Genomic DNA, 20,026 nt, shown 5'->3' with positions numbered 1-20,026 from the left:
CCAGTGGCCCTGCTGATCAATTTCTCCATTTCTCTGTGCCTCCCGTCTGCTGCAATCAGTTGTTCACTTGCATGAATGAAACTCTGTGACAATCAGAGACTGGGCACTTGCAGGGAAGAGGGCGCAGAAGTGGTAGGAAGGGGAGGGGGGAGAGCTGAGGTGAGCTGTACAAACAGGAATAGAAAATAGCAGTGGAGACGTTGTTATTTTTGTAGCGTGTACTGGTGTTGTCATTACCGCAATACTGTGTCCAGGTCTGGTATTAATGACAATTGAAGAAGAATGTTGCAAAATTGGAGGGTGTTCAGAAAAGAGCCACCAGAATGATTACAGACTTGACAAACAAGCCTTTGCTATGAAAGACTCAGAGAACGATCTCTTTAGCTTAACAACAAGGAGGTTCTGGGGTGACTTGATCAAAATCTATGCATCTCTACTGAGGGAGCAGAAATTTGTCAGAGGACTCTTCAGTTTAGCAGACAGGCCTTACAAGATCCAGTGGCTGAAATCTGAAGCTAGACAAATTCAGACTGAATGTGCAAACTTTGAACTATGAGGGAAGTTACCCACTGGAACATCTTCACAAAGACCAGCAAATTCTCCACTTCTGGAAAGGTTTAAATCCAAATTGGATGTTTTTCTGAACAGAAATTTATTCAGGGAAGTTCTAGAACCTGGGCCTTGCAAGAGGTCACACGCTCTCAGTTTACTCTGCCTCGCTGGTGGAATGTGTTCTGCCATGCCGTAACATCTAGCGTGAGGAGAGGGCTGTGTTTGCTTTGAATTACACTGGTTAGAGAAGCTGAACTCGATGGAGGGAGGTGGAGGAGAGAACTTTGACGCAGGGATCATCTGTGTTTGCATTTGTGGCACTTAGACTTGTTTGTTGTACCCTGAAATAAACACAGAGCGTTGAGCCAGCTAGACCAAGCAAACTGTAAGAGGCCTAATTCGTGCAGAAGACCAGCCACGCTATGCTGATCCTGTGCATGCTCATATGGAGCAGACTCCGATTTCTTTCCCACGCTGCTGATTGGTATGGCTCGTGGGACAGTGAGTTCATTGAGGTCTTTATCCTGCATTGCACTTTGCCCATGAAAAGGGGGTTTGAAACATGGAGATATGTATATCTCATAGAGCTAGAAGGGGCCTCGAGAGGTCATCACCCTCCCTGACACTTTTTTTAATCTAACCTGCCCCAGAACCTTGACGGGCCCCCTCAAGGATTGAGCTCACAAGGCTGGGTTTATAAGGCTAACGCTCTACCCACAGAGCTGTCCAGTCTCTCACCCCTTCCTGTGCTATTGGCTAATTCTTCAAAGTGTCATGCCATGGACCATCAGGAGGGGTTTGGTAAACCATAGTTCAAGAAGCATTCCCTGAAAACTGCCCCCTTCTCAAGTCCTGAGCTCCATGAAGGCAGACCCTGGGGACCACATGCAGCTCCTTTGAAATCTCTTGTGCCTCTGCATGGAGTTTGGTCCAAGAATCACGGCATTGATTTGTTGAACGTTTCCTCCATTTTGTAGTTTACCACTTTTCTTTGTCCCCTTGTGACCAGAAGAAAAGCCTGGCTCTTAACTTAAATGAAACAAGCACAGAAACCCTCTCTTCATCTTGTCAAATCTTTTGTTAAAACTTTGCCTGTATGTTTTGATAGTTTACGGTTAACCCAGTACTGTGTTGTAGTTGCTGCTGCTCTTTTTTCTTCAGTCTCTGCTGCTGCCTGATGGCACATCTCAGTTCCAGATGAGGGGCATGGTTGACTACTCAGTTCGAAACCCTGAGGTTCTACTGTACTGAAAATTTGTGCTTGCATCAGTAGTTCTTTTTCATAGCCATATCGTGTGTATGATAATAGTGCTGTCCTCTGTACCTGTTATAGTGGCTAATTATTACCATTATAAACTGCTTATTTTGGGAGGCTCTAGCTGGCATACTTGGGCATGGATTTGTAATACTCGTATAAAAATACTTAATTCATAAAACTGGCCTGGTCTACTCCTTAGCCTATCACTTAATTAAAAAAATCTTTTGGCAAAAAGTTGGCCATACACAGCATCCTACGTGAAACAGACCTAAGCATTGGCTTTGGGTTCCTTTGTCTCTGGTATTTGCATAGATATGCCTTTGTGTGCTGACAAGTGAGAAGGGAGTTGAAGGTGGGCTTGGGGGATGCAGACCATGGCAGAGTCACTGGTAGTGTCCTGTTGTAGTTCTGTTCTACTAGGATGTGTCCTACCGCCAGGGGAGGGCAAAACTCACTATAGTAGCAGGAAAAAAATGGTGAAATAATAAGTAATGCAGTTCAGCTGCAGCCCATATCTGTAATGTGTGGAGAAGTGCTCCAGAGAGCTTGAGTCAAAGTGAAAATGAACCAAAGTATTTGTAAGTAAGTTGTTAATCGTTGATAGCTGCTGGAGGTAGATAAGAGATATTTCAATTGATTTCAACCCAAAGATAATAGAAGGTAAGAGAACAAGCCTGCTCTCAGGGAGGGACAGTGGGGGCAACTGCCCCAGGGCCTGGCGATTCAAAAGGATCCAAAGCTCCCTCCTGCCACTGCAGTTACTGTGGTAGTGGCAGCCAGAACACTAGGCCCTTTACATTGCCGATGGAGTCCCGCGCAGCACGCTCCAGAGCCCCTTTCAGTGCAGTCCAGCCAGCCCTGAAGGGCTGGCAGCAGGGAGGTGCTGGGCTGGTGTGCAACTGTCCCTTCCCCCACCCCATGGGCAGGGCTGAGGACAACTGCTCAGATGTAATGTCCCCTCTAATTTTTTCCATTCACACGTGGAATAAATGTGGTTATGTTTAGCACCAGTAGCAACACACGCTGCCAGCTGTGAGCACGGTGGATGCTCTGCTAATCAGCTGGGTGGCGCTTGAAACTCTCCTGGGTGGCTGCCCACGTGCTCAGTGATCGGGATCTCTGTTTGAGTAGTAGATCTGATGCAAGACACCAGAATTAGAGACCACACCGATCTTTAAATTCCACTGGTCACAGAAGAGGCTGGAGCGCAGCTGAAGCAACTCCCTCTTAGAACTATACATAGGAAGCTCGTGAATTCTGAAAGAGAAAGTAAAGGTCTCCCCGCACGCAGTGATTTGTGTGACACCTCCATACCCCCCTCAGTCTGTGGATGAGCGTGCTTCGTCTAGGGATGGATTGTCCGTGAAACCCAACACCCATAACTAATTTGGTATGAAGCCGCCAGGGAGCACCACACCCAAAAATATAAGTACAAAACCATATCCTTAACCTGCACTGGATCAGATAACAGCCTAAACCAAACAAAGAGCTCATTTCCCCTTCATGACTCCTGCTGAAAATGCCATTTTAAGACAATGACAAGTTTGTCACCTCTCCTCTCTTCCCCTTTGTCCTCTTTTCTTCCTCTGGGCTTGGGTACTGGAATAGTTGGTCGGGACTATAAACAGTGCACCCATTTGTTCAGTTTAGTTTCAAGATGCTGCAAAGTTCCTGATTTCTAATATCACAAAGTATTTGAAGTTAGGTCCTCCCCTCTGTCATCGCTCCCTCCACCTCTCCCAATGAAATCGGCTTTGTGTGCTTTTACCCCAGTGGAGTCCGAAAGAAATTTAACAATTGCGCTGTTCCCTCTCCACACACACACACACTCACCCACCCACCCACCCAGACAGTCACCTGCTTCACTAGGTGCAGCTCCTCCCAAGGTAGGCACTTCCCCCACCAGGCATCCCCCTGCCCCACCCCCACGCAAACTGCTGATGGCTCACCGGAGCCACCCATCCCTGAGCTGCCCAGCTGCAAGTTGCCTCGAGCAAGCTGTCCTGTGGCCCCAAGCAAGCCACAGAAAGAGCTGCCCCTGCTGCCGCATGCTTGTCCCACCAAGGGCACTCCACATGTCTGGCTCTAACGAACCACTTCACCACATGCGGTGAACGGACAGAGTATTGAATACCACGATGTTACACTATACACATTTCATGGCAAGGACCAGTGATGTGCAGATTAAGGGTCCTGACCCAAAAGGGAGTTGCTGAGGATTGCAAGTTTATTTTAAGGTGTCATGGTATTGCCACCTCCTATTGCTTACTGCTGCCTTGAGAGCTGGGTGGCTGCAGAGTGGATGCTGCTGTCTGGGGGCCCAGTTCTGCAGGCAGCAGCACAGAGGTAAGTGTAGTAATCCCATGCCACCCTTCTGCACTGCTTCTGTTGGTCGTTCTGCCTTAGGAGTTGGATACCTGGCCGGCAGCCACCATTCTCCAGCTGCCCAGTTCTGAAGGTAGCACTGCCCCCAGCAGCCGTGTAGAAATAAGGAAGTCGGAGCACCACAACCCTCTCCCTGTCCTTCCCCTTTCCAACTCCTTTTTGAGTCAGTAACTTTACAATTACAGCACCATGACACTTCAGGTTTAAATAGCTGTAATCATAAAACTTACCATTTACAATAACAGTGCAATTGACCAAAATGGACTGTGAATTGGGTAGGTCCATATGCATCACTGACAAAAGTCTGGGAAAAGCTCTTTCTGCTGGAGGTGGGATTAGTGCTGGACACTCGGAGCTGGCTGTTAATGTGCAGCAACTTGTCACCCAAGAGTTGATTTAGAGAATCTAAATAGCATAAGGAAGGTATCACAATGTTAGCTGGCATAAAACTGAAAATACAAGCTGGATGTCAGTATTGTTCATGAAGGACTGCATAAATCCATGATTGTATTTCTGTACAGAGAGATGGCACACATTAGTATATGCTGACAAGTATCAAAGGGTAGCTGTGTTAGTCTGTATCCGCATAAACAATGGAAAGTCCTTTGGTGCCTTATAGACTAACAGATTTATTGGAGTGTAAGTTTTCATAGGCAAATACCCTCTTTGTCAGATGCATGTAGTTGTTTAGAATTTGCTGTCTGTCAGACGTGAAATACTACATAACAGCTATTCCTGAATTGTTCTACTGTTGGAGGAAGGAGGGCAATCTGCAGTTGACTGGCTGGGTTACGGGAGAAAGAATGAGTTAGTGTTTTATGAAGAGTAATTTGTAATAAAGTTACAAAGATGCAATTACAGTCTTTGCCTGATGTGATTTTTATGCAGTTCGTGGTACGTGTGGGACTTCTGACCGCATGGTAATCATAAACAGGCCTTTTCTCCTTTATTTTCCACCCCTTGCACTTTCTTGTTGAGATCTCCTTTTTAGTAGAAAAGAAAAAGATTAACCATTGGCACAGAAAATATTAATTAAAGTGCATCTTTGCATGTGCCAGAGCTGGGGTAATTTTAAAGAAATCAATGTAAGAGTTATTTAATTGTATGGAGGGCTTGCCTTTGGGTGAAATAAAGAGCTTCCTGGAATAAAAAACCACCTGGAGTTTCCTATTGTTGTTCTGAAGTTATATAGGTCCATGGGGGACGCAGGCATTAAAATCAATTTGAAGACACTTAACTGGCTCTGCTGCCTTCCAAGCATTTTGCTAACACGTTGCTTTACCTGCTAGGAGGCCCATAATGTTGCGTTTAGACAGGGTTTTTGCATGGTTTCATCACAATTAGAAAACCCTGTCATTGCAGATAGCTCACGTTTACTTAGGCCCGACTTGATGATAAGAACAATTTGTGGTAAGGTCTCATTTTATGTGGTCACAGTGAATAGGAGGGAATTATGTCCATGTTTTCACAGAAGAGCCACATGTCTCCTGCTTGCACATCCACATCTGTTATGCTGCCTAATTGCATTGCTGTTGATCTGATGAAGTGGGGTCTGTCCCAGGAAAGCTCACCCACTGAATAAATCATTTTGTTAGTCTTTAAAGTGCTACACTTCTGCTGTTTTTTGTTTTGTTGGAGTACAGACTAACATGACTACCTCTTCGTTACTATTCGTTGCTGTCAGTTAATTCTGCGGAAATCTAGGCAGCTATCCCTCAGTGCTTCAGCGTAGTTGTACATTGTCAGATGAAACCTGATGAGGATGCTCTGGGATGCTCTATGAGACAGAAAGCTGTAACAAAAGATGATCATCTGACTAAGTTACCTAGGCATTACATGTCAAAGGGGTACTTATCGTAATCCATATCTGCAAAAACAAAGAGGAGTCCAGTGGTACCTTAAAGATGAACAGCTTGATTTGGGCATAAGCTTTCATGGGCAAAAACCATGATGCATGGAGTGGAAATTACAGAAGCAGTCATACACATAATACAGGTTGAACTTCTCTAATCTGTCACCCTTGGGGACTGACCGGTGCTGGAAGAGAGAATTTGCTGGACCACGGGAAGTCAATATTCTCTAGCAGCATTACCAACACTATCACTGCTTACTGGGCTCTTACTGGTTATTCTCCAGGTCTCACGAAGTGGGTCTGTCCCACAAAAGATCATCACCTAATAAATAATATTTAGTTTTTAAGGTGCTACAGGAGCAGGTATTGGCACACATACACCTCAGGGTGTAGCTTCAAAGGGCTGCCGTTTTGCATAACTTGGGTTGGGCCTTTGCACGTACCTCTCCCTCAAGGGGATTCCCCGGGAAATCCACTTAACACTTACTGTAATTTGAGGATATATTTTTCTGATCCATTTTTTATATAGTCTTTTGAACTCCCAGATCTCTCATCTGTCACCTCTCCTCCAGCCCACAATAATACATTAATGAAATAAGGTACTTCAAGGATATTGCAGGAAATATCTGTTAGTCACAGGCCCAATTCAGCTAAGCATGTAACAGGTGCTTAAGTCTATTCCTATTCAGTGCTTTGCAGAGTTGAGTGAAAGAGGTTCAGCACATTAAGGGCATACTAATCCTGCATCTGTTGAAATCAACAGGAGTTTTGCCTTTAACTTCAGTGGAGGCAAATCAGGACCAGTAAGAGTTTGAGATATTTCACATACAAAATAACTAATATATGAAATTGTCCTATATTACCCACCACGTGCCCAGAATGGGACTGCCAGAACTCAATGGAAAAGAAAACTGGCTCAGACTTCAGCTAATTGCATGGCTGCTCATGGCTGAGCCTCCGTCCTTCTGAACTATTGCTATTGTTTTGGAGTGTTTTAATCTGTTGAGTTCAGAGGTGAAAATGAGCTAGTGCCGGGACAGTGTAACAGCAAGGAGCAACTGTGGTACTTCCCAGGCATGGCTGACTTTCAGCATCACTTTCCTTTTTCCTCCCTGCCGTCGGCAGTGCTGCCAGATCCTACCGATGGGATCACCAACCAAGAGCAAGCAAAAGAGGCCCTGTTCTGGGCCTGGCAATTTAACAGGGCCCGGGGCTCCCTGGCACCGCTACCATAGCAGTGGCTGCTAGACAGCCCGGCAGGAGCCCTTTACATTGCGGCTGCCTTGTTATCAGCAGCTAGGGATGTAATAGAGTATCTGGTTCCATGAGTAACCCATAAGCATCTGCTACAGGTTAGTGCTACTGGTTACTCACGCCCCTCCCCCCAGTAAATAGGGTGTGGCCGATTCAGCCTCTATTCTTGCTTGGGCCAGGATCGGGCAGTTTGGTGTGGAAGGGAGATAGAAGCTGAGCCAGCCTACGTGCCGGCTCAGCTTCTTAACCATCCCCCACCCTTCTGCTCTGCACTTAACTGAGTAACCAACAGAAATTTTGGTGGTTACTCCGTTACCAGATTACTTGCTCTTTAATAGCCCTAGGGGCAGCCAGGAAGGGCTATCTGGAGGTGTTCAGTCCCCAGCTTCCACTCCACCATCCAGTCAATGTCCCGCTCCTTCTGGGGCTTAGAAGCTGCCACTGCCCACCCTTCCCAAGCTTACCCTAACTCCCACTGCAGGCCCCATGCCAGTAAGTCACCTCTGGTTTAGATAAACTGTGATTTAAACACAGCACCCCACAGACAGAGAGACACTCCAGAAATAGAGAGTAGAACATGAGGAAGTTTTCCGCATTCCTGGAGCCCTCACAGAAATTCTAAGCAAACTCATTTTTTAAGTTTCGTCCCCTCTCCCCACCCTTTGACACAGCTCTGAAAATTGGGAAAAACTAGTGCAAAACTGTTAATGCTTGTAAGATGCTGGTGGTGTAATTTAATAGGGGTTTGGGCAATGTTTTAAAAATAGCTACTTTAATTTGAAGCAGAATTGGCTTGAGTCAGTTTGTTCATCCGAGTCTCCCTGCCTCCAATTATGCTCTCTTGACTACATGTACAAATTGGTGGCTTGCCAAACAAATCTTTTTCCTGTTCCTTTGGACTAGATGAGTTGTTATGAGCTATCTGGGGAACGGGGTGGGGGAAGTCTGTTACATAGCCTTAAGTTTTCCACATTGAACCCAAAACACATGTACACTGAGATCCCCCACTTACAGCCATCATGTCAGGCTGGGTTAACTGCTGCCCAGAATAAAAGAACCAGGCCTCAGAACAGAACTGACTGTTATGCCACAAGTTTGTTTTCATTCTAAAATGTTTCCCAATTTCTCTGTGTTACTATTTTTAAATATATGGGGGTTGGGTCTTGCAGAAGGCTTTGCCCGTTTACTTGTCACAGTTTTGGGTAACTCCAAATATATTTCCCTTCCATGGTTCTTTGAGAACACCCATTTAAAGGTTCCTAGGTTCTTTGGGGACACCTCTCTTGGGCAAAGGCCAGGTCTGACTTGCTCCTGACCATGCTGTCAGGGCTGTACCGCTCTCTAGATTAAACTGCAATATCCCCAACAAGTCCAATACATGCACTTTCCTTTCTCTCTAAAGGATGCAGTCAGTAATATTGCCCACAGTTGCAAGTTACTGCACACCTCCTTCGGAGCAAGCACATTCATTCTAAAGGTAAAAGCATGATAGAGGAGCATATAGACACACAAGTTCCTATGCACATGCTAAAAGCCATCCAAAGGGTATTCATCGGGTTTGTGGTCAAGTCCTCCCAATCCAGAAGGGTTGAGGAGTAACCCTTGGACAGATGTTTGTTTTCTGGATCAGAAAGAAGGCCCTGAGTAATTTTTAAAATTAGGCCTTTGATCCAAAAGTCCTTTCTTTGTCTGGTCTCTGGAGGAGAAAGTGTGAAATAGTATATTATGCAAGCCTCCCCTAGAGGTGTGTGTCTCTGTGCAGGTTACAACCTGGCTGATTTGCCTTAATTGCCACCCACTGTTTTTAGTTCTTGGAGGAGCACCAGTAGCCCTGTCACATGGAGTAGAACACAATCAGACATAAACCATTCATTTAAAACAATGGACGTTGCGGATATTTAGACATAATTCTGTCAGGTGATCCAAGGATGTGTAGGAAATGGCCTTATTGGTTCCGTACCTCTCTTTGTTTGCCCCCCACCGTTAGCTGTCAGAATTAGACTAGAAAAATGTGGATGTTTGTTTACTTTGCAAGGCAGCATTGACTGTCTGACACACAAGACTGCCAAAAGTCAGTGTAGTTCCTTGCACCAGTCTTGCGTAAAATTAGGGAAGCAGGAAAAGTGGAGCTGGCATGTACAGTTCATGCTATCCCATCATGCATACCACTGGAAAGACAACTTTGTGAAGGAAAATGGAGCTGCTAGAACTTTCAGCTGCCTTTTTCCCCTTAACTAGTACTTGATCATTTTTCAAAGCAAATAAGGACCAGCTTTCTTCCCTTCACTGATCAAGTATCCACTTAATACATGACTCTGCTTCTGTTGAGGAGATTATGGGCCAGATTTGCCAAGATATTTAGGCATCTTAAGGATGCTAGAAGGTACTTTGTGGGTTTTAAAGCCCCATGGGAGTTAAGGCACATAACATATGTAGGCGATTTTGAAAATCCGCATGGGTGCTTTTCCACATCTTTAGGCTCCAAGCTACTTTTGAAAGTCTGTCTCTTTCTCTTGTCTGTTCAGGAGACAGAGTTGCTCCCTCATCTGCAACTTCTCTGCTTGGATTTGATTTGTTGTATTATAGTTTGTTTACTAAAAAGTGAGCAGGTGACTGCAAATTTTGTACACCCCAGTAGCATTCTGGGCTGTAGCCAATGGCCAACAGATTGCTCTTGATATTGAAATGGAAATAGATCAAATAAACCAGCATATTTTGAATGATGTAAGGACAGTATTTAGTTAAGCTGAAAATGTGTGCAGTTATTAACCTGGTTTTACACTGTTTTTTGTTGGAAATTAGTGGGTGTAATGAATGTTGGTAGCATTGATTGGATAGCACATTTTCTTAGAACAGTTCATCAGCATCTGCCTTCCCATGAATCATTGGTGCTTAAGTGGAGGAGTCGTTGCATATCTTCACCTTTAAGACTGACAAAAGGCAGAGGTTGTTCTTCCCCAGTGGGTTACCTAATCCCTGGGGGGTTATAATTGAAAAATAATTCCATCAAATTAGCAATCCTGATAATTATTTGCAAATGTTTTTCACTAGTCTCACTTCATTTTGATGCTAAACTTTTGTGGCTTTCATTTCGCCTCATTTGTCCACTGAGAATTATGAAACAGGAAATAGCCCACCCTTTTTCAAGGGGTATGTAAGTAGCAGAGCCGTGGTGGTCTGTAGTTTCACTGATTTGACAGGAGATAGTGGTTTAAATCTAGGGCACAAACAACTCAGTTACCGGCAGCAAGGCTTTCAGAAATTAAAGATACTTTTTTAAAATGTATTCGATCTAACTCTGTACCAGCATATCGTAACTAAAACTCCTATTCCAAGCTCTAGAGCCTCTACTGGGTGATTGAAAATGCAGTTGAATGACACAAGCAGAAGTGGCGTGCCAACTGCCTTTCTCTACCCAAAGCCAGCTGCATATAAAAACCAAATTCGTCAGCTGTCGTCAGCCCGCAGAACCTGTCTCCCTGTCGATTCACTGTATTCTTAGCAAGTTCCATTCTTTCTTGTTTGTGGGAGAGTTAAATCCATGTGAATTCATCCTTATGTGCTCTGAGAAGAAACCTTGCAAAGCACTCAAGGTGGCAGCTTCCTTCCCCATCACAACCCCTCCTCTTTTTTCCCCTATCACTTGCTCTTCTGACTGAGACGACAGTCAGAGATCTGGAGCCCCAGAGCACCAAAGGAAAGACATTTTCCTTCCTGCCTGGTCAAATGGGGAAGGTATTTAAAGTCAGGCCTTTCACCAAAAGGGCTCAAATCTCTATCCTAGACGCAATTCTAATGCACCTGCCACCGTGGCACTTAGTTACCATATAAGCATCACAATTATGTACCCAAACAACAGACCCCATCTCTCTTTCCAATGTGGAGGTGCTTTCACAAGTGGAGGTCCTAGAAGTGATTTTTCCAGGCTCAGAATGTTGTGCATCTCTGTTGCTGGGTACACACCTGCAGAAATGTATTTTGACCTGACACTCATGTTTCCGGAGATTGGGCTTCTTGGGATCTCCAGGGGCAGGACATTGTAAGCAGAGGATCCTCCAGAGAAAAGAATCTGTTCCACGTCACATGTGTTCTTCCAATCCTCAGCATCCACAGAGGGGACCACTCCATGGAATTGCCTCTCAGGTTTCAGGCACAGTTCCCCTCTTCCACAGCTCCCCCTCGTAGTTTGCCTCTTCTGCCAGTCTCTTGACCCCAAAGCCCCCGATTTCAAACAGACATTCAGGCTATGTCTATACTAGGCAAAGTAAGTCAACCATAGATATGCCGTTGTAGCTACAGCAGTTGTGTAGCTAGAATCGACCTACCTGCACTGTGTACTTGGCTGTGCCTACTGAAAAAGGTTGATGGGAGGGTTGCTCCTGTCAACCTTCCTCACTCCTTCTGCCTCATGAGCAGCATGGGGGTTGAATGTGAGCCCTGACAAGTTGATTTTGTGCAGTTCTGTTAGACCCATGAAATCAAACCTCCGAAGATCAACTCCGAATGGATCAATCTTCCAGGCTAGTATACATATAGCCTCACTCTTCGGCTGTTTGCTGTCCTGAGAAGTACCGTTTCAGTAAGTTGGGCTCTTACTTTTGTTTCTTGTGTGGGGCTAAAAACCCATTTATTCCTGCTGTTCACTGCAGAGCCAGAAAACTTTTATCAGGTGTTCCTTTTCCACATCTCCCAAACAGTCTCTGAACCTCCCAATCTAGCTCAGGAAAAGTAGGAGTGTGATTTCAGTCTGATGCACTTTTGGAAAGTGTCCTGCTCAGGTGGAAAGGGAGGTGGTGGGAAAGAGGAGCAGATTTCTATCTGGTATACCAGCCATTGGCTTTAGCACTCAACTCACTGAGTTACATGTTATGTAACAGCTCGTTCAGCCAGGCAACTATAACTTCCTTACCAGCACAGTGGCATAAGAGCATTTAGTAGAGAGCTGCATAGCTAGTGAACGTACTATCGCTGCTGGATCTGTTCCTCTGGCTTTTAACCCACATGTAATTCAGTTCCCACACAGCGGGCCAGAACAATGTAGCAAACGTGGGCAAAGTGGGGTTAATCAGGAGCAGCTCTCAATTTGGAGGAAGTGAAGAGGTTCACTCCCTCTTTTTCCAGGTGCTAGAAGCTGCTTAGTATTGTCACTCCAGAATATGATCTGTAATAGTATTATTAATCTCGCTGGAAAGAAGCACACGGATGCATCTCATTCTCTTTCCCAGAACTGAAGAGAGACCTTCAAATGACAGGTTCCTCATACCACAAAACTTTGCAAGTAACATTTTACTTGTCCATTTGGCATCTGTCTTCCCCTTAGGGCAGTCTCTAACCAACCTTGTGCTTAAATCCTGTTTAGATGCCTTCTTCTAGTCCCTTTTCCTGTCTCCACACAGCTGTCAGTTCATCGGAACCCCTAAATCTCTAAGAAAAGAGCAAACAAATGTGAAGACAGTAGATGGCTTTCTTTTGTCCATTCTAGCTTTTTTTTTTTTTTTTTTTCTCTCCAACTAGGGTTAAAAGGGAGGGTCGGCGGGGCAGGGGAGTTGAGTAAGCTGTGCCCCGGCTTACTGAAGAGAGAGGTACTTGACATAGACTCTGCTTCTGTCCGAAGTCAAACTGAACCTATCGAGGAGCTCGGCTTTGTTTACAGTGCATGTGTGGTTGAATTACACCACATACAGTAATTCTCATCGCACTGCCAGTAATTTCACTGACTTACCAAGCAGGCATCATTTCCTGAAAGTCAGCTCCCGTACTTAGAGGAAGTAAAAGCACTCTACTTCATGACTAAACACTGTATGCAAATATCTACAGGCTTAGGACAGCCGCGCTATGTAGACTGACTTTTTTTCCACCATTTTCACTCCTTCCTTTGGCGTGTATGAATTCTTTCAACCTTCATGAGATCTTTTTCTGGCTGCTGCCGCTGCTGCTGTCATGAATGAGGATCTTTCTCCATTATGTACTGAAAAAGCACGTCTCACTCTTTTGCCCAAGTTCTGCTCTTCTTGCAACGAGTTGAATGCTGTTTTAAAATGTCCCAAATGCAATTTTGGCTAAAGTTCTCATCTCTTTACAAGGTAACATTTACTGCTTTTCCCATGATAGTTTGGATTCTGTTCACAGGGTAGGGGACTTTTAGCTGTTTTTGAGGATGTGTGCCTGTTTATAAATAGGTGGTAGAATTTCAGAGCTTCAGTTATTGATGTAACAGAATAAGGAAAGGGTTACTATTTTAAAGCTTCACTCTGTATTACGGTATAAGAGGCAAAGCACACAGACCATTCCTAACCAGTTGGAATTCTGGAACTGAGAAACTTTGAGGCAGGGAAAACTGTGGAAGATTTTTTTTTTTTTTATAACGCTATATGCTTTCAAAAATTTTATTCCAAATTCCAGAGAATTTATACAGAAGTACAGTGAAGTCCTGCCAGTCGAACCAGGACTGCAAGTTTGTAGCATTATGGTTAGAAGGACTGTGATTTTCATGGCTAGAAAACTTCCTCTTTACTGCATGTGCAAGTTGCAGCTCAGTAAATTAGAAGGAGAAATTTAAAAGTAATCTGAGACCCAGTTTGCTTAATTTGTTCTTTAGAAGCAAAATTTTACCTGACCGGCTTTTTACCTTTTGTGCTGTGCTGGGGGTTTTATTATTACTTTAGGAAACCAAATGGAACAGGTGTTTTACTGTCTTAGAAGACAGTAGTCATATTTCCTCAATACTGTCTATGGGGAGGACTAGCCAATAAATAACCCATTCATACCAAGGGGTTTGTGGCCAAAAATATTTTTAAGTGCACACACTTTCTGTATTTAGATTTCACCTGTTTTTTCATTTGTTTTAATAAAAACTTGCTTTGAGTGCAGGAGAAATCAGAGCTCTGGTTGCTAGGAGAAAGAGTTGTAACTGTATTGCTTTTACTGTTATTCCATTTGATCACTTTCACAAGAGTGAATCAATTGGGGAAGGATCAGTAATTAACCAAAATGCAGTACATCATTAATATCTTCCACAGTTGAACTGGGAATTTGAAATAATCAAAAGACAGTCATGTAACTGGCCTGGTGTTGCTAAATCATCCTTTTCCACCTTCTTTTGAGCAGAAGTGCTCGAATTAATTTGTGAATGTTAATAAAACAGTGAGTTATGCTCTTTCAGCTTTGTTGTAAATATACATTATGTTGGTGAAATTACATGGCATCTGCGTTTTTGCATTGACTTACTATTCTCTACTTGTGAAACTCTTATTAAATGGTCGGTCTGCTAGGGCTTGATTGCCTTTTAACTAGGCATTTTATAATATACTCCTATAATCTCCTATTGCATGTGTAACTTGCAGAACTGTTAGTTCTGAACTTGATTTTCACCAAAAAAGACTTAAATGCTTTTGTTTCCATTCCATGCTCCTGTCATTGCTCTAAAACTGGGAAGAATCTGTGCCAGAAGGCAGTCAGTTCAGAAATTAGATTTGGAATCAAACATTCTATATGCTTTCCAAGATGAGCTTGTAATGCCACGATGCACAGATCAGGGACACACAGTCCTGCCTCTCTCCCTCTTAACTTCCTGCCGAAAGGCCCATTCCTATCTGACTCATCCAGAATTTGCAGCCTAGGTTGTGGAAGTGGATTAACCCAAACCAAAAAAAGGTACTCTTATTCCAGAATAAAACTGCCTGCACAGGGAATTATTCTGGAACAGCTGTAGTGCTTTAAGGTCACAGCCTATTTTATTCCAGCCCAACTTCCCTGCATAAGATAAGCCCTAAGAATTCAATTAGCTTCAGTTTCTTTTTCTGCAAAATGGAAAAGAGCTATTTATCTAAAAAGCTGTGATCTACTCTGGTGGGAAGTGCTAACTACTAGCCGAACAAAGTAAGTTCTGGAGGATTAAAAGGAGTGTATCTCTCCAGAACACCTGGTCCCATGTGGCCTTTCTAGTGCCTCAGTCGCTACCCATACCCAGAGATGTAAAAAGGCAGCGGAACACACAATGCTCTTTCCAAATCAGGGATCTAGTGTCATAGAAGCTTGTGCCCTCCTCCCCTTTCCAGACCATGCTGCACCACTATTGCTCTGACTTATTTGCCATCTCTCCACTGATAACTTTAGCCATCTTTGTTCTGTGTCGTACCCCAGCTGGTTTCCAGCTTTCCCCAGTTGTCTATTGAGAATGTGTCACCTTTCTACTAAAGATCTCCCTGTAGCCAGCACAGATTTAACTCCGTTTCATTACCAGTTGATAACATTCTTTTCTGGGGAGTGCCAGTTGTTTCACAATTAGAGCAGTCACATTGCAGAAGGGGGCACTTCCCGGCGTTTGCATGCTGACCCTCTTGAGCTTTTCGCAAGCCATTGGCTAGGGGCAAATCTGTACTCCTGCATTACACAGGTGTAGCTGCAGTGCATGTGGTGGAAGTGCACTGTTCCAGTAGTTTCCATTGGCATAATTACTCCATCTCCATGAGAGGCAGAAGCTGTCAGCAGGAGCGTGTCTCCTGCTGACAGTGTGATGTGAACACAGCTTTAAGTCGCCATAACTAACGTCACCTAGGTGTGTGATTTTTGTATCCTTGAGCGGCATAAGTTGCATCAACTTAAGTGGCAACGTAGACCAGCTCTGACTTAACTAGCATCTTTTCCTTTGCTTTCCATCCCTGAAAACTAAAACAGCTCCCATAGCTCCATGTGAGACAGTGCAGTAATTTGCCAAGGCAGGTTGTGAAATTGTGGGTATTGCAGGTATGCAAAGCAAGCATGTCAGTCCGTTTGCAAACTGGTGTATTCCATCTGCCTGAATTACGTTGTGAGCAGCCCAGGGCAGCAATCTAGCATGGGCAGAGCCCTGCCAAATTCATGGTGCATTTTAGTCAATTGCACTGTTACAGAATTTTCAAGCTCATAAAATTTCTGATTTCCACTATTTAACTCTGAAATTTCATTGGGTTGTAATGTGTAGGACTTCTGACCTAAAAAGGGGAGTGAGGGAGAGAGAGAGAGTGTGTGTTTGTGTGTGTGTAAGGGTGGGGAGTATTGCAAGGTTATTGTATGGGGAGTTGCAATTTGATAGGGCCTTAAATGTAAGCCAAGGGGTCATTTTCAACACTGATATTTCTTTTGATATTTTTGCAGTTGGGGTTAATTTCCTATTCCCCATCTCAGCACAAAGGAACAAGCAAAGACAGTTACCAGAGGCTGGGCAAATGGGGTTCACATGAAGGAGAGCTGATGAGCTCAGTGGTGTCTGGATGTTTGTGCTACTGCAGGGTAACACATTCAGCAGAGGGCCTGGTGAGAGCCCACCTGGAACTCTGCTTCCTCCGGACTAATATACAGAGCTTAGGCTTTTCCTTCCTAGCTGCTGCCCTCCTTTGCCCTCCTTGCCACTTCCTGCTCACCCTTCCGTTTTTGCTTCGCTTTTGCCATATTTTGCAAATGTTTGTTCCTGAACTGATCCCCTTCCAGAAGAAAAACATCGGAATGCAATTCAGCAAGCTCATTGCCCTGGCTGTGGCTGGCATGTAACCACGCTGTGGTGCCCTGCTTGCTCAGGGGAGCTCCCTGTGTGATTCCTGTTAGCTGGGCTTTTGCTTTGAAGGACGAGGACATTTTGTAGAGTTCCTTGGCATTTATCAGTGACTTCTATGGTCACTGCTCAGTTATACACTCGCTAAGTGACTAGAATGGTGGTATTCAGGATGGAAGTATCAGAACTTCTTAGTCTGTATCTGCAAAAACAACAAGAAGTCCTGTGGCACCTTATAGACGGTTAGATTTTTTTGAAGCATGAGCTTTCATGGGCAAAGACCCACAAAAGCTGACAAAGTGAGTCTTTGCCCACGAAAGCTTATGCTCCAAAAATCTGTTAGTCTGTAAGGTGTCACAGGACTTCTCATTGTTTTGGTGGTATTCAGGATGGTTATTCACCAGCCAATAAGGATTGGCCAAAGAACACTTTTACTCTTGCAGATTGTATTTATTGTCTCTCTTTTCTTGTGATTGATTTTGATCATCTAATAAAATAAGTCTTATCATACAGCATTTAAAACTAGACTGTTAGACTAGTCTTTGGAGAGTTTTTGTTAGGGACAGAGTGGGAACAGGGGAAAGAACCAGACTCTGTCTCCATTGCTAACTGCTCTGATGTGTTATTCTTGGTCAGTAGGTTGGTGGGAGGGTAGGATCTGCAGTTCTAGAGTGTGAGCAAGAAACGAGAAGGGCTGTTCCTGTTCCATGTGGGCCTGACTTAAAGCCTATGGAAGAGATGAGGTTCCTCAGAAGAGTTTATCAGGTGCTCAGCACTACACCACACAAAAATAGAACTAATTTCTGCCCTCAAGAGCTTCAGTCTGAGGGGATCAGGGAAGAGGCTCACTGCTGGGAAGCGTAGAGGAAGGAGAGTTTTATTAACATTTAGCTTGGCTCGTGGGGGCATTATGGAAGAAGTGTTTTCCTGGGGCCCGGGAATTCAAGGAGTCGTGGCTTGGAAGTTGGTGCAGCTGGAATTGAGGCAGAGTGAGGATGCTACAGGAAACCTATACATTGAACTGATGTTTTTGTTACCTATATTAAATGAGCATGTACGTTCAAAGGCTTGCATGAATATTCTTAACTAACTCTCCCAGCACCACTAGGTCCCACTGAGAGTTGAACTCAGATTGCAGGATTCAGAGCCCTGAGTGTGTATGTGATAGTGGAAGTATTTTACAAATGAGGAAGTGGAGGCAAAGTTGAGGGAATAACAGGTAAACAGCTCAGCCAAGATCAGGCACAAGACCACCTGACTCTTCTCCTCATGCTTGTGCTCTGAGCTCAAGCTTCCCACGCTGTGGGCTGGAAACTGGCAGTGGTGTTTTGCGTGAAAAATGTTGAGTTAAGTGCTGAGGTGGATCCCTCTGTGATGGGGACTCTGGAGAGGTCTCCCGAATAAAAATAGTGAAGAATCACTGTATAAACTGAACCCTTTACACATCCAGCACCCCACCGCTCCCCTTTGCTCCATCTCATCTGAGGTGTCCACTCTGCTTCCGAGAACACAAGCACAGATGCGCATCATTTGGCTCTGTGGCTTTCAGCAAATGCCTGTCCATCTCCCGGCTTCCAAACGAGGGCTGTCTCACATTGTGTACCGTGAGCACAAACTCATTCATTGCATATCCTTGCCTGAGCCGTGGGCTCATCTACGAAATGAATCAACGCTGGGCAAGCCAGGGTGGGGATCTGTAGCGCTCCATCTTGCTGCTTGGTAAGGTCCCATGTGGACACTGGTACACTTCAGTGAAAATCCCAGAGTGAAGCTTTGCACAGGGGTTTTCCAACCTTGGGTCACGCTTTTAAGGGTAAGTCACTGGTGGGCCGGGAGACACTATGTTTACCCACATGTTTGCAGGCATGGCTGCTTATAGCTCCCGGTGGCTGCATTTCACTGAGGCCATTTCCACACTACTGCTGAAAATCGACCCTGAGGAGGTCACTCTTCCATGTTGTTGTTTCACGCACGTGTGAAACGTCACTTTCCAGGGTCAACATCAACCCCAGAACTCCTCACGAGTGGTGAGGATTAAGGAAGGCCGACAGGAGAAACTCTCTTGTCAGCCTTCTTCCGTGAGGACAGCCCGAGCAGGAGAAGGCTGATAAGTCAATTTTAGTTACGCAGTTGGTGGAGCTGAAATTGCATATCAGCGGTCGATTGCTATGTCTAGTATAGACAGAGCCCCAAACTGGCTGTGGGGAGCTGCAGGAAGCAGTGCTGGCCAGGCCTATCGCTTTTTCACAGCTCTCATTGGCCAAGAAGGATGAACCGCTGCCACTGGGAGCTGGAAGTGTCCGTCCCAGCAGATACTCAGGTAAACAAAGGATGTCATGGCCAGCAGCTCACCCTTACAAGCTGCCACTCCAAGTTTGAAAACTCCTGGCTTAGCAAACTGTGCTTTGAAGCAATATGCTGAGCTGCATTCTGGCACTTTCACTGCATGATAGAGGGGTCCACAGAGGATGTCGCAGCAAGGCAAGCTGGAGTGCTGCAGATTCACACCCTGGCTTGCTGCTCGATAACTTGCTGAGTCTGATTTTCTCCGTGATAATCAAATAATACCAAGTGATTCACCTGAAATGACCAGTCCTGAGTTGGGCTGTTCTGTGTTCACATTCAAGAACTTTTAAAGAATTTGATCTGACTGTAACTAGCACAGCCCTGTCTCAGGACTGGCTACTTCAGCCATGGCTGTTCTTCTCCCCATGCGGCAGAACAAAGGCAGATCCCACAACTATAATAACTTTGGGTTTCTGGACTGGAAAGATGTAAAAATCTCTCCCCTCACTTATTTATATTACCACAGGTCCCAAATATCCTAGGTGCTCTTAGACAAGTAGGAAAGCACAAGAGCTGCTCATTAGCTTCTGAGAGTAACATCTACAAAATCACTGAGCCATGTAAGATTGGTGCAGTTTTACTTTGGAGGACAGGATCATGTACGCAAATGGTACTCTGAAAGCTATTTCTTAACCTTTCACCATACAGTGATGTGTTAAATACCTGGAACAGCTGGTACAGAAGAGTTCTCACACACTACTTGTTGCAGTGCCCCGGAACAGACACAACAATTGTTGCAGAGTTTCACTTCCATAAATTAAATTCTCCAAGGTCCACATTCTGGTTCTTTTCAGGATAGCAGATCTAGTACGGGAGGCTGGATTTTGAGGGTGGGCCCAAGCAGCAGGTA

At 44.7% G+C, this 20,026-nt stretch overlaps 1 protein-coding gene across 8 annotated transcripts in view; it reads left to right on the top strand.

Annotated features, from left to right (window-relative positions):
* The window catches only part of SBNO2 (strawberry notch homolog 2), a 115,706-nt gene that overhangs the window by 51,556 nt on the left and 44,124 nt on the right, over window positions 1–20,026 (top strand). For 2 of the 8 annotated variants that reach the window (XM_074978667.1, XM_074978668.1), the window contains exon 1: window positions 13,200–13,384. The exons of the other annotated variants lie outside the window; for them this stretch is intronic. In XM_074978667.1, coding sequence (XP_074834768.1) covers window positions 13,340–13,384 — 45 coding nt within the window. In that variant the 5' untranslated portion in view covers window positions 13,200–13,339. Of the gene's footprint in view, window positions 1–13,199; window positions 13,385–20,026 lie in introns of those variants that run through there. 8 annotated transcript variants of the gene reach the window in all.

Source organism: Carettochelys insculpta, chromosome 27 (assembly GCF_033958435.1).
Source record: "Carettochelys insculpta isolate YL-2023 chromosome 27, ASM3395843v1, whole genome shotgun sequence".
Taxonomy (NCBI): Eukaryota; Metazoa; Chordata; order Testudines; family Carettochelyidae; genus Carettochelys; species Carettochelys insculpta.
This window is presented reverse-complemented; position numbering and strand designations above follow the sequence as displayed.